Raw genomic sequence first — 17,110 nt, forward strand, 5'->3', positions numbered from 1 at the left:
GGTAAACCAAATGTACATAGATGGAGAATACAAAATATAAACAGAAAGTGATTGGAGGTGGAGGTTCGGGAGGTGTATGTACAGTTAAGCGTACTTAAACTACTGGTAGGATCAGGAAAGGTAGTCTCTAAGGAGCTAGATTTCAAGAGACAATTAGGTAATATACACTGTATAAAGGGCTAGGTCAGCAGTTAGGATGACCTGAGTTCAAATCCCATCTCAGACACTTACTTTGTGACCTCAAAAAGTCCCTTAACCTGCCTCATTTTCCTAAACTGTAAAATAGGGATAATAATCTCATCTGCCTCCTAGGGTTGTGAGAATCAAATCAAACAATATATGGGCTCAGTACCTGGCACATAGTGGGCACTTAATACATGCTTGTTTCCTTTCTTCTTCCTTCAAGAGGCAGATGTGGGAAGAAAAGTATTCCATGCCTGGAGGATAGCCTGTGCAAAGCACCGTATTAGGAAAAGGAATATGCTGGGAATAGCAAATAGGGCAACTTGACTAGATTGTCATAGAGTGCATGGAGGGAAGTAATGTGCAATCAGCCTGAAAAGATGGGTTAGAGTTATATTGTGAAGAACTTTAATTGCCAGAGGAGTTTTTCATTTTATCTTTGAATCAGTGGGGAAGCTGCTAAGGCTTTTTTAGCAAGGAAATGACAAAGATCTGTGCTTTGGGAATATCAATTTGGCAACTGTTTGGAAAAAAATGGATTAGAAAAAGGGCAGGGAGATCAATTAGGTGGCTGTTGAAATAGACTAAGCAAGAAATGATGAGAACCTGAAATAGAGTGTGATGCCATATGAGTGGAGAGAAAAGATGTTAAATTAAGGTAGACTCAACAAGATTTTGAAACTGAATTATAGATGGCACGGAGAGAAGTAAAGTGTAAGAAGATTGGAAAGGTAGGAAGGAACCAGGTTATGAAGACCTGTAAATACCAGATAGAGGACTTTATATTTGATCTTGGAAGTAATAGGTAGCCACTGGAATTTATTGGAATAGTAGGGTGTTTGTTGTTTGTCCTTCGAATTCTGGAAGAGGAAGAGTGACATGAGAAGATCAATTTGACAGTATAGTGGAAGATGGACTGGAGAGGGGAGAGACTTGTGGCAGCTGGACCAATTAGAAGGCTATTGTAATAGATTAGGAGAGAGATGATAAAGTCCTCTACTGCGGTAGTAGTGGCTGTTATGGAGAGAAAGAAGCATGAGATTACTCAGCAAGATAATGTAGAGTGACAAAACAAGAGGGCCCAAGACTGAGCCTTAGAAGATACCCATGATGGTGAGTGTAACTTGGGTGAAGATATAGTAGAGGAAAGGAGAATTAAAGCTGTATCTCATGAAGGAGGGATATACATTACTATGTGCCAAGACCTGCTAAGTGCTGAGGATATAAATACAGGTAAAAAGAAAGTTGCTGCCCTCAAAGAGCTTACATTCTAATAGGAGAAGAAAACACACGAAAGGAACCGAAAAGAGAAAGGCACCTGGGCAGGAGCATGATTTCAAGGTCCAGAGAAAGTCTTAGAATAAGGCCAGCAAGGGAATGAAGGCAATCTGGGCTAGACCCCTTCACAAAATGGAGGCTTCAGGAAGAACTCACCAGTGGGAGAAGGGGAGCAGGCCTTGCAGAATATTCCAGGGGGAGGGTAGAAATAGAGGTATGATTTTGAAGTCCAGAGAAAGTCAAGAACAAGACTGGAAGAGGAGTGAAAGGAGAAAATAACCTAAAAGGGAGAGTATGTAGGTAGGAGAAGACAGTCAACAGTGTCAAAGGGTTCCAAAGGGTCATGAATTGAGTCATGGCCACTGGATATAGCAGTCACCTGCATATGACATGGATAGTGGGCCAAGCCTGAAACAGGCTGTTCTGGTAGTTCAGGTTCAAAATTGGAAAGAAATAAGACATATGGAATATTTAGTAGTTCACAAAAGGAGGCTTACTTAGCCATAACATGAAAGGATACTCAATAGCATTTGGCTTGGTTAGGCACATCTCCCTTAATCTCCAAATAGAAATGGATCTGGTCAGCAGGGCAGGATGTGGTGGCTGGATAGCTCTGAGACATCTGCCAGATCTGAAGGGCACTTAGTACTATGGTTGGCCTTTTTTATACCAGGAATCCTAATCAACTTATTTTGGGCCCTTTGGGCCAGTCACCTTCCTTGTGTTTTAGGGAGAGAACTAGCCCTAGTATTCCTTTTGGGGACAGATCACCTTAATATACTTAGAAGGACTTAAGTATGCAACATGGTATTAAAGCCTTGGTTAAAAGTGAGAAAAGTCTGTTCAACTCCTAACTGACATTTACTAATTATGTAACCATGGGCTACTCACTTTTTTGAGCATCAGTTTCCTTATCTGTAAAATGGGAATAATACCTATTACCTCACAGGATATTTGTGAGGCTCAGTGAAGTGTGTATGTACAATGTGCTACAAACTTTACAGCAACACACACACATAAATACATATACATATATATATAATCAGCTATTATTGTTTAATACGTGCTTGTTGAGTTGAATTAAGCACCTATTATGTGCCAGGGACTGTGTTATGCAGTGAGGTTACAAATACAGTAGTCCTAAGCCCTCAAAGTGCTTACATTATATTGTGAGAAAATAGAATGTACAAAGATGAATTAGTAAAACATTAATTTGAAGCAGCATTAACAACTGCAGGAAACAAGAAAAGTCTCCTGTTGAGTGTAGCACTTGGACTGAACCTTGAAAGGAGCCAAGGATTCTAAGTAGTAGAGTTAAGGAGGGAAAGAAGATAATCATCATCCTTGTTTACAACTAATTAGATATGAGTGGTGAAAGAAAAATTGAAAATAACTCTAGAAATAGCAGCCTGCATAACTGAGTAGATAGTCGTGCTGTCAATAAAAAAATACATCTGTTTCCTAAGAATAACATCCTATTGAGGCAAATCACCTTTATATACTTAGAAGAGTATAAGTATGCAAGTACTCATTAAAAATGTATTTTTTTTCCTCAAGTGGAGATAATTATATAAATAACTTAAAGCATTATAAATGGTATCTTAAATATATGCTGTTGATATCCACTAAAATCCTATTCATATGTCATGTGGAAGGAGCCCTGGGTCCTTGAAAGCTATCTAACCTGGAAAGGCTGTGGAATATGGTCTTGGAGACAGACTGTTCTGAAGAGCAGCCTAGCTGAATTATAGAGGCTCAAATTTATGGGTCTGCCAGCTCCGAAAGACCACCTGCCCTCTGTGGAGAAAGCATCTACATCAATGAAATCAAAGATGTTTAAAGCATAGAATGTTTGTAACACAAATAGCTCAGAGGTTCAGAGTTTACTCTTAAACACTCTTTTCTTCCCCACTCTTCTAACAAAAAGCCTGAAGACATAGATGAAAGATTATTTTAAACATGAGTGTGTATATATATGCATGAAAATCTATTATAAATACTTAATTTTATTTATGACTAGAAATTCTTAAGTGTTTTCTGTATTGCTTGAAATTGTCATATTGGGGGCCATAGGACTTCAGGAAACATTTCAGTGAATTCACGAAATTGTTTTGTTGTTATTTTTGGACCAGGTAATTTTTTTCATGAAATTTCAAATTCACCCACAAAAGCTTAACTCATTATTCTTCACTAACTTAACATTGTTGGTTTTTTTTTTCAGCTTAAAAAAATGCAGTTAGCATGAGTTTATCATTTTGATTTAATTACGTTTGCGTTTAGCTTCTAGCCCTTTTCCATCCTGTAATACTATAACCATAATTTGTCCCCAGATACAGGTACTTGCAACTTTATGCGTTTTTCCAGCAAATGTTTATATTTTCTCTCAAGTGCAATTTTAAATATGCTTTTGTAAAAATGAATATAATGATTTTTGTTTGATTTTTAAGAAATGGATGAAAAGAGGCTTTTGGATCCAGGGTTGAAGGCTCAAAATGGATTGTGGGATTGTCCTCTGAAGAGCCAGCAGGTGAAATGCCTGAGTGACTGAAGAAAATGGGTGCTAATGCATCTAACTATCCCCATTCATGTTCCCCAAGGGTAGGGGGAAACTCACAGGCCCAACAAACATTTATAGGTAACTTCAATAATTTTTTCTAACAGTGTTCTTTAGTGAATTTAATAGAACTGTTTAAGCAGAGACTGGATAGATGACTATTGAACTATATATTAAAAATTTCCTCTTAAGTTATAATGTTTTGTTTTGTTTTTAAAGAATGAAGCCTCTGCTTCTGTCTGTATGATTTTTATACTAGTTGGACTGTTACAGCTTAGCTGGCCATTCATTTTGGCTATTTTCACTGTACTTGCAAGTCATCATTGCCACATCTATGCTGTGAAAATCTCCACTTATGGTTAAATGATATAAATATACTTGTTTATTTTATCTACGTAGACACAGCCCTAAGAGTGAACCCTTTACTAATTATACACATGTAGAGCTATTTAAATCTTAAATATAATCAGCCTCGAAAGTGAACCAGATAGTATCTGCTCAATCAGAGATTAGAAAATATGTTGATTTATTGAATAAAAATTAATCACTGTTGACTGTAAAAGAAATGGAAAAGTTGTAATTAGAACGAATTACACATTTTCCCCCCAAAAAAGGCCGCTATGCTACTACTAAAACCAAGATTTGGTTTCCTTTTTAAAATTTAAAAAAAAAATTTGCTTTAAGTAAATGTGATGTGAATTCTATCATGAAAGAGGTTAATAATCGAAAAGACTGCTGAAAATGAGTTTATATTGGAAAAGAAAGGGGAAGACAGCTTTCATTAATTATTCATTTTCTGCTTTAGGAACATCATCCTATTCTCATCAAGGCTATGGATGTGAATCAAAATTATATAGTCTTGACCATGGCCATGAGAAGCCACAAGACAAGAAAAAGAAAACCTCTGGCCTTGCCACCCTCAAGAAGAAATTTATTAAACGTCGGAAGTCCAGCCGCTCTGCTGACCATGCTAAGCAGATGCGAGAACTCCTGTCAGGGTGGGATGTAAGAGATGTCAATGCACTAGTAGAGGAATACGAGGGAACATCAGCCTTAAAGGAGCTTTCTCTGCAAGCCAGCTTGGCCCGACCAGAAGCTCGAACACTGCAAAAAGATATGGCTGATCTTTATGAGTACAAGTATTGTACGGATGTAGACTTAATATTTCAAGAAACTTGCTTTCCTGTGCACCGGGCCATTTTAGCAGCAAGGTGTCCGTTCTTTAAGACCCTGCTTTCTTCTTCCCCAGAGTATGGAGCAGAGATAATAATGGACATCAATACAGCAGGTATAGACATGCCCATGTTCTCTGCCTTGTTACACTATCTTTACACAGGAGAATTTGGAGTGGAGGATTCAAGATTTCAGAATGTTGATATACTAGTGCAGCTCACTGAAGAATTTGGAACACCAAATTCCCTTGATGTAGATATGCGTGGACTGTTTGATTATATGTGTTACTATGATGTTGTCCTCAGTTTTTCGTCAGACTCTGAACTAGTTGAAGCTTTTGTTGGAAATCAGAACTGTTTGGATGAAGAACTTAGAGCACACAAGGCTGTTATTTCAGCACGGTCTCCATTTTTTCGAAATTTATTACAAAGGAGGATACGGACTGGTGAAGAAATTACAGACCGAACATTGCGGACTCCCACTCGAATTATACTAGATGAGTCCATTATACCAAAAAAATATGCTAAAGTTATTTTAAACTGTATGTATACTGATGTAGTTGACCTCTCAGTTTTGCACTGCAGCCCTTCTGTGGGGAGTCTGAGTGAAGTTCAGGCTCTGGTAGCAGGAAAGCCAAATTTGACTAGGGCTGAAGAAGCAATGGAGCTTTATCACATAGCACTGTTCTTGGAATTTAACATGCTTGCACAAGGTATGAAATATATTTAATTTTCCATAAATATTCCATGAAAAACAAATTTGTGTCAGAAATCAGTAGTTGCATATGTTTTTCTTTGTAATTTGGATATTTAGCTCTAGTTTGAATGATCATGATTTCAGGAAATTCTGTTTATGACATTTAGCACTATGATTTGGCCTGGTCATTTATAACTTTGCCATCTGCAACAGTATGAAGGCTGAATATGGCCCTTGGTGTGCTCTCCAAAATTCCAGTGATTGAGCAGTAGGAAATATTTGGCTTGAAAGGAAAGTTGAAGTTTAACATATCCAAAGTTCTGAAAATTTGTTATAGTACTTCTTGAGGATGCCCCTGGCCCTTATCTGTTTTTATTTTCTTCTAAGCCATTACTTAATATAACTTTTTAAGGGAGTGTCATTGTTAATTTATATTAATAAATTGGATACAAATGTGACCTAAGTTTAAACTTAAATTCCTTTATCTTTTAAAATATAAAGCTTATCTGGTTGAATAATAAGTATTTATCTGAACACCTATTGTGGGCAAGGGACCATACTAGAAGCATCTGCCATCTTTTATCTATACCAGAAGGATTTTGACTGAATGTTTATGGTATATTGTTAAAATTTTTAGTTCTATACATGAATGGATGAGGGGAAATAAAAACGATGTCATTCCATAGAACTAAAGAGAATCTTGAATTTTATTAAAGGTTATATGTTTATATTTCCATGACCATATTGTGTTTGGAAATGTTTTTGAAAACCACCCTAGATGATATCTGGAGAACACTGAAGAAGCAGAGATTTAAACAAAATCAGATTTCCCAACATAAATTTAAGTGACTATAGATAAATCGATAAGCTAGCTATACATGTTAGAATGGACTTCTTCACTAAATAATGAGTTCCCATCTTGGGAAATCTTTAAGCAGACTAACAATGACCATTTATCTCAGGCATTTTTAGAAGGGGGATTCCTGTTCCTGGTACATTGGATTAAATTGCTCTCCAAATTCACTTCCAGCTCTGAGATTATGTGATAATATCAAAATATCAGTAATAATGACACCGAAGTTATTCCCCCCCCCCCGAAAAAAAAAAAGGACTTAAGAATTTGAGAGAATAAAAGTAGATAAGCAAGTTTGTTCATGGGTAGGTTTAAAATATTATTTTAAAAATTTTTCCATTATTACTAATTTTTAAAAATTATTTCCACAGTATAACATGATCAACTTGAAGTGTTCTGAAAATAAAGCTTTTACTTTTTTTTTTTTTTGAAGAATTCAGCTGTACCAGAATTCAAATGGCTGCCTGGTTAATTAAAGCGGGCAAAGATAAGCATTATGTAGATCCTTGTTGCAAGGATGCTAAAGAATAATTTTCTATTATGTGTTATGGCTGTTATCTTTTACTGACAGTGATCATGCTGGTATATAGTTGTGATGTAGGATAGTTCATTATGATAGTTCAGAATGACAAGATTGGCTACTGCTAAAGTGCACTTGCTCAAGTTGGGTACTCTTGCCTATAGCAATACACATTTATTTGCAACGGAGATGTGGTACAAGGTCATATAAGATTGTCAGTAGCAGAGGTTATATTCAAGCCCAACCCTAGATGAAAAACTAAGATACGAAGATGAAAAATAAAATTGTCTTTTCCTTTAAACATCCTAATTTCATAAAGAGTATATAAGACTGGCTGAATACTTATTGCAGCAAAGTAAAAATTTTTGGGTCCAGGTTGGACTTGATGATCTCTGAACTTCTGTGATTCTGTAACTTGCACTCAAATATAAAACAAGGCCATATGGGATAAGGACAGAGGAGGTTGCTTTCAGCTGAGGAGAGCAGGCAAGAGTTGTTGTAAGAGAAAGATTTGGAGCTGGGCCTTTTAGAAGAGAGATTATAATAGGCAGAGAAAAGGAAGAAGTGTATTCCAGCCCTGGGGAGGAAGCCTGTAGAAATACAAAGACATGACAAAATTTGAGAGACTGTTAGTAAAAAATTATACTCTTCACAATTACTAATGATATTCCCTTAATCTTTCTGCAATTTTGTTATGAATAGTATAATAAACAGAATCACTTTTTTTAAAAAATCTAGTGATCCAAATTGCACATAAGACCATTACAACAACTGGAGTAGTACCAAATAATGAATTAAAATAAGCTTATAAAACTAGGCAGTAGTTTTGCATCCCTCTGTAAATCTGTGCTTCTGTAACATCTTGACAAAGAAAGGATTAAAAAATGTAATCAGTAATAGATGACCTTTACATGACACTTTTTTTTACATAACACTTTAAAGTTTACAATGTACTGAGAAATATAGATGTTCTAATATTAATAAGCAATTCTGTTCCAACAAATATCTCACAGCTTATAATCACTTGCTAGATATCTCTTTGCAAGTAAAAATCTGAGACTAATTCTCACATTACTTATAAATCATGCCAAGGGCTATTTATAGTTTCACTGATATTTCCTTGAATTTGAAAGGCCAACTGATAGCTTTCCTTGTATCAGAAGTTGATTAGGGATGTAATCCACACATTAAATAACCTTAGTCTTTCTACTGAGCTTCTCCATGAGTTGTAGAGGAGAATGATTGGATATTGAAAAGTACATGTCCTATAGGCATCTCAAATGCAACAAGTACAAAATAGAATTGATTATCATTGTCCAAAATTCATCCTTCTTTCAAACTTCCCTGCTTTGATTAGACATCTGGAACTGGATACCTTATAGAAATCTTAAATTCAGCATGTCCAAAACTGAACTCTCTTTCTCTCTAAACCCTCCTCCCTTCCCAATTTTCATAGTACAATAGAAAGGCAGTGCCATCCAAGTCCTGTCTGTTTAACCTTTGTAGCATCTCTTGATAATGCCGCCTTCTCTCTTCTAAAACTGCTTCTACACCAGGACAGGCCTTCATCTCCTCAAACCTTACAGCAGCCTGCTGGTTGTGCTGCCAGCCATAAAAATCTGTCGTCACTCCAGTTCATTCTCCATTCAGCCACCAAAGTGATTTTTCTAAAGCACAAGTACAAGCTAAGCTCCTCCTACTCGGTAACTCCAGAAGCTTCCTATCACTTCCAGGATCAAATACAGAATCCCTGCTTAGCGTTCAAAGTTTTTCATAATGTATCTTCTCCCTACCTCCCACCTTTTCAGGCTTTTTACATCTTACCCATTCCCTCTACTCTCCAGTGGAGTCTGGCTCTAGCTTCTTCGCTGTTCTAGGAACAAGACACTCCATCTCTCAACTCTAGGCATTTTCTCTTGTCTGTCCCCATGCCTGGAATGCTCATCTCTTCATCTCCACCTCTTGGGTCCCCTAGCTTCCTTCAAGTCCCAGCTAAAATCTTACCTTCAATAGGAAGCCTTTTCTGATTCCCCTTAATTCTAGTACCTTCTCTCTGTTAATTATTCCTTATTTGTCCTACATATAATGTTTGTGCACAGCTTTTCATTTTGTCTCCCCCATTAGATTATTAGCTCCTTGAGTGCAGGGGCTTTCTTTTTGCCTACCTTTGTATCCCCAGAACCTAGCTCAGTGCCTGGCACATAGCAGGTGCTTAGTAAATGCTTAGTGAGTGACTGGCTGATTTTCTGTTGAGGGCATCTCTCTTTAGGCATTTGGGTTCATAACCTTGGGGTCATCCTTGACTCTTCACTCTCCTTTATGCCTATATCAAATTAGTTGCCAAATCTTCCTCCAGAAAATCCGTTACCTTCCCTCCATTCACATAGTCTGTGCCCTGGTTTACAACCTCCCTGTTGCCTCCAAGCCTTTCTTAACCAGGCTGTACCTGAATTTTTAGCTATTTAACTGTAGCTACCTAACACTTATCTAAGTTTTCTCCCACCAGAATTTGTTGTTGCATCTAAAAATAAATCAGAACAAGGTTACAGATCTTCCACATAGGCATTTTTGGCCAGAACTGCAATGTTGTGTGAGATTTTTAAATATTTCACATACAAATAAACCAGAGCTTCTAACATTTGTTTTATGGAAATTTGGGGGGAAGGAGAGGAGAATGATTTAGGGACTTTTATCCATCAGTCACCAAATATTTGAGGGCCCTACCATGTGCCTATAACTTCATAATACAGTATTAAAGTATAAATCATTGACCCGATTAATTAAGAAACTTATTTAAATCTATTAAGTTCCTTAATTTAAAATCATCAAATAATAAAATTGTTGTAAAGGACCTCATAGATGATAACAGTCCTATCCCAGTCATTAAACCTGTCTTAATTCTCTATAATTCTCATAGCTTCTATTTGAAGACTTCCCATGCTGGGGAACTTGCTTCTCTCACCCCACCCGCAGCCCATTCCACTTTGGAACAGTTCCTATGTTTAGAAAACTTTTATTCACATTGAGCCAATATATGCATTATTGAACCTCCACTACCCTTTTAGTTGGGTAAAATCTTCCTAAGAAGATGGATAGTCAAGCAAAACAAACTCTCAGATTGACTGTATTCGAAAATCTGTGTCTCACTCTGCATTTTTTAATCCATCACCTCTTTTAGAATTGGGTATTATATTTTATCATTAGTCCTCTAGAACAGCGCTTCTTAAACTATGAGGTCGTGACTCCACAATTTAAGAAGCACTGAAAGGATCATGAGTGGAAAAAGTTTAAGAAGCCCTGGTCTAGAATCATGTTTTATCATACATTGATCAGAATTCTTAAGTCTCTCAAAATGGTTTTTCCTTTGTATTGTTATTATTGTATCATTTCCTCTGGTTCTTTTTTACTGTGCATCTGTTCATATAAGTCTTCCTAGATTTTTCTGAAATCATTCCTTCATTATTTCTTATGGTGTGATAATCGGTTATATTCATATATCATAGTTTGTTCAACCATTCCATAATTGATTAGCACCTTCCCTTTGTTTCCAGTTCTTTGCCACTACAAAAAACTGCAGTAAATTTTTTTTTGTATATATGAGTCATTGTCCTCTTTTATCTCTTCAGAGTATAGGCCTTATAATGGTATACGCTGGGTCAAAGGATATGCACAGTATTAAGACTTTTTGAACATAGTTCCAAATTGCTTTTCAGAATGGTTAGACTAATTCTGTGATTTCATCTACATAGGTACTTCCTTCAGTGATACAAATTATAATCCATCCAGTTCTATAAATAATCCACAGCAGGTATCTACCCAACATGATATGAAACTTTCTTTAGTTTTCTTGACGTTATATGGATATCAGTGGAGCACAGATGCTGTACCTATCCATCATATATATCACTTCAGCCATTTGATGGCAGTCATACATTTTCTCTGATGTTCTTTATGCAACTTCTTTGCAAGTCTTCACTTGGAACACATTTGTATGGTGCTTTATAGCCACAGAGTTATTTATATCCATTTTCTTAGTGATTACTCATAAAAGTACTATACAAATAAATGCAGATATTATTATCTTAATCTTAACATGTGAGAAAACAAAGAGCACATAGGAGACCTGGAACTTGAAATATCTGAAATCCCAAGTGTAGTTTTTAGTTCTATCTTGATACCTCTATCCTTTACAAACTTAATTCATTACATCAGGGTATCTGTTTCTTCTGTGTGGCTATTCCATCTGCTGATGTAGATTACAAACCACCCCCTGCCATGAATCTTTACATAATAGATTTTAAGTCTAGGTACTCTAGGTACCCTTCTCTTCCGCTTGTGACTCCATGCTCTTCAATTGAGCTTTCATCTCTCTTGCCTCTCTCTTTAGAGAGCCTAGCTGCAAGGGGAAAAAGACTGGGGCCTTCCAGCTGTGGGAGGGCGTCACTTATAGAAGTCCTACCTATTTCCCATTACCAGTTTCTCTCTACAGCCTAAAGGGCTAGAGTACATGCCATTCCCAGTGATCACTCTCTTGAGGCAGCTGCTAGGCACCTAAGTTGCTTTGTTCCACAGGCCTCTCCATTATCATTCAACTTTGTCACAGTAGAGAACCTTCTTTCACACCACTGGGCTGGGCTGGATGCCAGACAACCAGGGTCTCAGGCAAACAGCCCCATGCCTCTATTGAGCAGAATTGATCATTTCAAAAAAAAAAAAAGCCTGAGGGTGCAGCTAGGTGGTACAGTGGATAGAGCTCAGGCCTTAGGGTCAGAAGGACTTGAGTTCAAATTTGGCCTCAGACACTTGATACTTACTAGCTGTGTGACCCTGGGCAAGTCACTTAATCCCAAATGCCTCACCAAAAAGTAAAAATAAAAAAGGCAAAAATAAAAATTTAAAACCTGAGAAGGAAAAAATCAAGGAACGCAGATGAAAATTAGAAGACACTCTATTAAATAAGTTTAAAAAAAAGAAATACAAAAAATGGCCATTATGGGGAGCCATTAAACCCCTCAATAGTCCATAGAAGCAGTCAGTAGCACACTCAATACAGTTTAAAAAAATAACCATATACAATGCACAACAACTGAAATATAGACTTAAGTAGTTGTTATTATGCACACCTCTTAGAAAACACAGACAAGAGGCAGTATGGCTTAGTGTTTGGAGAGCTGGCCTCAGATTCAGGAAGACCTGGATTCAATTCTCATTTCTTAACATATGCTGGTTTTATAACCCATAGTAAATTATATAATGTCACAGTTTCTTAGGCAACACTGTAAGACTTAAGTTGCAAAGCAGGTCCTGATCTGCATTGGTAGAGGGAGTTCCTCACTAAGAGTCCCTTCTTCCAATGAAATCACAGACCCGTGTCAAAGGACATGAATTGGGAATTCACAGCCCAGACCTTTCTTCCAGAAATATGACAGAGCCTAGTGCTGACATTAAGTCCAGAGTCAGGAAACAGGCTGGAAAAATGGGCAAAGAAAAAAAGAACCTCTTCCCTATCTCTGTCCCTCCCCTTAATGAGCTATTATGGTGTGGAGACACTTAGGATAAAAATGCAAAGAAGAGAATGACTCCATTTTTAACAAACAATGCTTTAGAGCAAAACACAGCTCGGAATTTCTGGAAGACAGTGAAACAAGAGTTCAAAAAAAAGTTTTAAAATATTTTATAGAAGGAAAAAAAATGGAAAAGAAATGGAAGAAAAAATTGGAAAGAGAATTAATAGCTTGGCACAACTTTGCCCAAGCAATAGAACTCCCTGAAAATTAGAGAAGCCAGTTACTCCATGGGACAAGAAGAAACATTAAGAACAAAGTCAAAAGGCTGAGAGAAAAATAGAAGAATCTCAAGTATCTCAGGAAAAATCTGACCTAAAAAAATTGATCGAGGAAAAAAAATTTAACAGTCATTGGACTGTGTTAATACCATGACCAAAATTTAAAAAAAGATATTTGTCCAGATCTCTTAGCACCAGAGGGCAAAATGGAAATTTAAAATATCCACCAATTACCTCCTGAAAGAAACCCCAAAATGAAAACTGCCAGGTATATCATGGCCAAAATTCGTAGTATCCAGGTCAAAGAAAAAATAACTGCAGTCAGCCATAAAGAAAGAATTCAAATAGTGAGGAGCCCAGTTAGGATCACACATGATTTAGCAATTACTACCATAAAAGAGTGGAATACTTGGAATATGATATTCCAGAGAGCAAAATATATAGGCTTACAGCCAAGAACCATTTATCCAGGCTACAGGGGGAAAAAAACAGAGCTGTGGAGAAACTTTGACGTTCAAATTCAAGAAACACAGATGAACAAGATAGAGAACTAAGCAAGGATGAATGCTTACATTCTAATGTGGGGGGATGAAACATGTTCCCTCTGAACCCTGTTATTATGAGAGTTCATAGAGGGAGTCGAATTAGACAAGACCTAGGAGTGATTGTTATGTCTTGGTGATTTTAAGGAAAGGGAAGGGAAGAGGATTACACCACAGTGCACAAACTTCTAAGCAAACAAGGAGGGCATATCAGGGAGTAGCTGACCCTTGAATCTAACTCTCATCTGAACTGGTCAAAAAATGAAGAATATACACACAGAAAGAGTTGGGTACAAAAGTACATTTCATTCAGAAGGAAAATAAGAGGGAAATGGGAAAAGGAATTAGAAAGATGGTAGATTAAGAACTTAAAGATGTACAGAAATATTTGTAGCTCTTTCTTGAGGTGGCAAACTATGGGAATCTGAGGGGTTGCCCATAAATTGGAGAATTGATGAATAAGTTATAGTATATAAATGTGATGGAATACTTTCATACTGAACTCCTTATTAGCAGAATGACCAACCAAGATTCCAGAGTATTGATGATGAAATGTGCTGCCCATCTCCTGATAGAGAGGTGAAGGCCTTGGAATGCAGAATGATAAGACTTCTTCTATATAGTCAATGGAAATTTGTTTTGATTAACTGTGTTTGGTAGCGGGTTTTGTTCTTATGTGCTCAAGTGGGGGGAGGGAAGGTGAGAAAGTGAATCTTGATTGATTAAAACAAAATATTTATATATTTTACTTTATATAATAAAATTATATATGGAAGTGTCACAAATTAACATAGAACATTCCCAGGAGATTATCAGGAATATAAAGCAGTTCACGTACTTTTCAGAAGAATTGGAAATCAGAAGTGACTACATAAAAACATCCCCCAAATCACTAGTAGCTAAAGAAATACATACTAAAGCAGCTCTGAGGTTTCATGTCATACCATAAAAATTGGGAAAGATGACCGAAAAAAATAGAAATAGGCAGGGTTGGTCCTATGGGAAGACAGGCATACATATTAATTTTGTCCATGGGACTCTGCATTGATTCAACCATTCTGGATGCCTGTTTGAAATCATGTTTGGTTTTTTGGGGGTTTTGGGGGGTTTTTTTTTTGTTAAAGTGACTGAACTTTGACTTAGTTATCCCACTGTGAGGTATGTACCCTGCAGACATGTAAAAGAAACAAAGGACCAATATATGTAAAGTATTCATAGCAGCACCTTTTATGTTAGCAAAGAACTAGAAACAAAATGGGCACCCATTTATTGGGGAATGGCTGAACTGATGCATTAATCTAATGGAATATGTTGTGCAGTAAGAAGTGTTGAGTATTAAGATTGCAAACAAACAGGAAAATCTATGTCAACTGATAAACAGTGAAATAAACAAAGCAAGAGAACAATATACACAATGACTGCAACAATGTAAAATGGAAAGGTCATTAAAAGGAAACAATTCTGAGAAACTGAAAAACTAAGAATGGGTGAGGAAAGAATGAAACATACCTCTTTCTTGGCAGAGGTGCAAGGGTCTTGTTGGGCACAATGTTATATACATTATGTACATTATTCTTTGTGGTCAATGTACTGATTGTTTTTGCTTAAATTTTTTTGTTAAAATGGAATTCTTCCATAAGGGGAAATATTTACAGAAATTACTAGAATTTTTTAGATCAATAACTGACCTAAAACATAAAATACATAGATATGTTTATATGTATAAATAGGTAAAACAATGAGTGTTAAGTACAGCAAAAGAAAAATAATTTTTAGTATTCTTTGTCTCTTAATTCATTGTGATAGTTCTACATTGCCTGTCTCTCTGCTTAGCTGTTTTCTTTTCATTTAAAGCACTGGAACTTGACTCAAACATTTTGCTACTCTATCATTAAAAGCCACAGTTGTCGAGAACAACCAGTCTCTTATCTGCTGGCATCCCTACCTGAAACAATTCACATTTCTGTGGTCCTATTCCTATGATAGTTGAGGACATGTATTTTCATTTGAATCTGCCTCAGGTGGTTCCAGTTAACACAATAACTTGACTCTAAGGGAGGGAATACTATCTTGATCCATAACCAAATGTTAAAGCTAAAGTAAGTACTAGTTAAAAATTAGGCACATCTCTTCACAATCTGTTCCTCATTTGACATTTATAATTTGCTGCGTTATATTAACTTTTTTATGTATGTGTGTCATCTCTTCCTTCCACTAAAGTACCATTCCATTGCCATATTGAGACATGAAAGCTGCTCGACCAGAACCTAAACTCTTTGTGGTTCTATTAATCTGGAAAGACTTAAAATTTAGCCTCTCAATGTCTTTTGTTTGAAGACTAGCCTAGCCTAGGCTAGGAAGTAGTAATTTAATCATTTCAGTCTGTCATCACATTATTGACAAAATGATTAGGGAAATAGTCCATGTAGTCATAACTTAAATCTGCATAGTGGATGACCTATAAGTTTTATTGATCTTCTGTTCCTGAGCATTTTAGCTAATATTACAGATTAATCTCTTACATGAATCTAATTTTTTTTTTCATAGATTAGTAAGGGACCTTTGAAATTATCAGTCTACTAGCCCAGAAATAACTCTATAACATCTCTGGAAGATTGTCAGTGAGTCTGTACTTGAACATTTACAGCTGCAGGGAGCTCACTCTTTTGATGTAACATTTCATCTCTTGATATCCTTTGACTAGATTATTAATTCCTTACTTTCACAGAACCACAGAATGTTATCACTCTAAGGGTCTTCACAGGCCATTTACAGCAACCTACATCTAAACAGGAACCCTCTCTACAATATCCCCAGTAAGTGGTCATTTGGCTTTTGCTTAGAGGTCTATATTGAGGGGTACTCTTGAATATATCCGTTAGTAGATTTTTCATTACATCAAATTGAATCTGCTCTTTGCAACTTCAGCATTTATTCAAGCATTTATTAAGTGCTTACCATGTGTTAGGTGATAGAAATAAAAATAGGAAACAGTCCCTGCCTTTTAGGAATATTTCACTTCTCTCCTTAAGAAGCTTCAGTGGCTTCTGAGCCTCTCAGTTTTTTTGCCTCTAGGATAAAATTATAATTTTTCTGGTGTTTAGAGCCCTTCAAACTCTGGCTCCAGCCTACTTTTTTTTTTTAATAATGTTTTTTTAATTGACAAAAATATTTCTTCTTCCTTTCTTCTCCTCTCCCCTTATTGGGGAAAAAAAAAAAGCATAGCAAAACATATTCACACATTGGCCATGTCCAAAATACCGACGGCTCATCCTACACTCTGGGTGTATTGCCATTCTCTCTGTCAGGAAATGGGTAGTGTTCTTCATCCTTGATCTTCTAGAATCACAATTGGTTATTTTGTTGATCAGTCTTAAGGTTAAATTGGTTCCACACTCACTCTTTGAACAACAACAACCAACATCCAGTGAAACAAATTTCCACCTTGGTCATGGCCTAAAAGGTATATGCCTCATTAAGTCAATCAACTCTTTCAGAAGGTGAGGGCTTTTAGGCTCCCTTTCCC

The 17,110-nt window shown here is 36.5% G+C and overlaps 1 protein-coding gene across 4 annotated transcripts in view; it reads left to right on the forward strand.

The window, feature by feature from the left end:
• The window catches only part of BTBD7 (BTB domain containing 7), a 91,943-nt gene that overhangs the window by 35,380 nt on the left and 39,453 nt on the right, over positions 1-17,110 (forward strand). For all 4 annotated transcript variants that reach the window (XM_027869980.1, XM_027869979.1, XM_027869982.1 and 1 more), the window contains 2 exons: positions 3,909-4,096; positions 4,821-5,900. In XM_027869980.1, the coding sequence (XP_027725781.1) occupies positions 4,015-4,096; positions 4,821-5,900 (1,162 nt within the window). In that variant the 5' untranslated portion in view covers positions 3,909-4,014. The remainder of the gene's footprint in view (positions 1-3,908; positions 4,097-4,820; positions 5,901-17,110) is intronic.

The sequence above is a fragment of the Vombatus ursinus genome, unplaced genomic scaffold (assembly GCF_900497805.2).
Source record: "Vombatus ursinus unplaced genomic scaffold, bare-nosed wombat genome assembly UNPS02014794.1, whole genome shotgun sequence".
NCBI lineage: Eukaryota > Metazoa > Chordata > Mammalia > Diprotodontia > Vombatidae > Vombatus > Vombatus ursinus.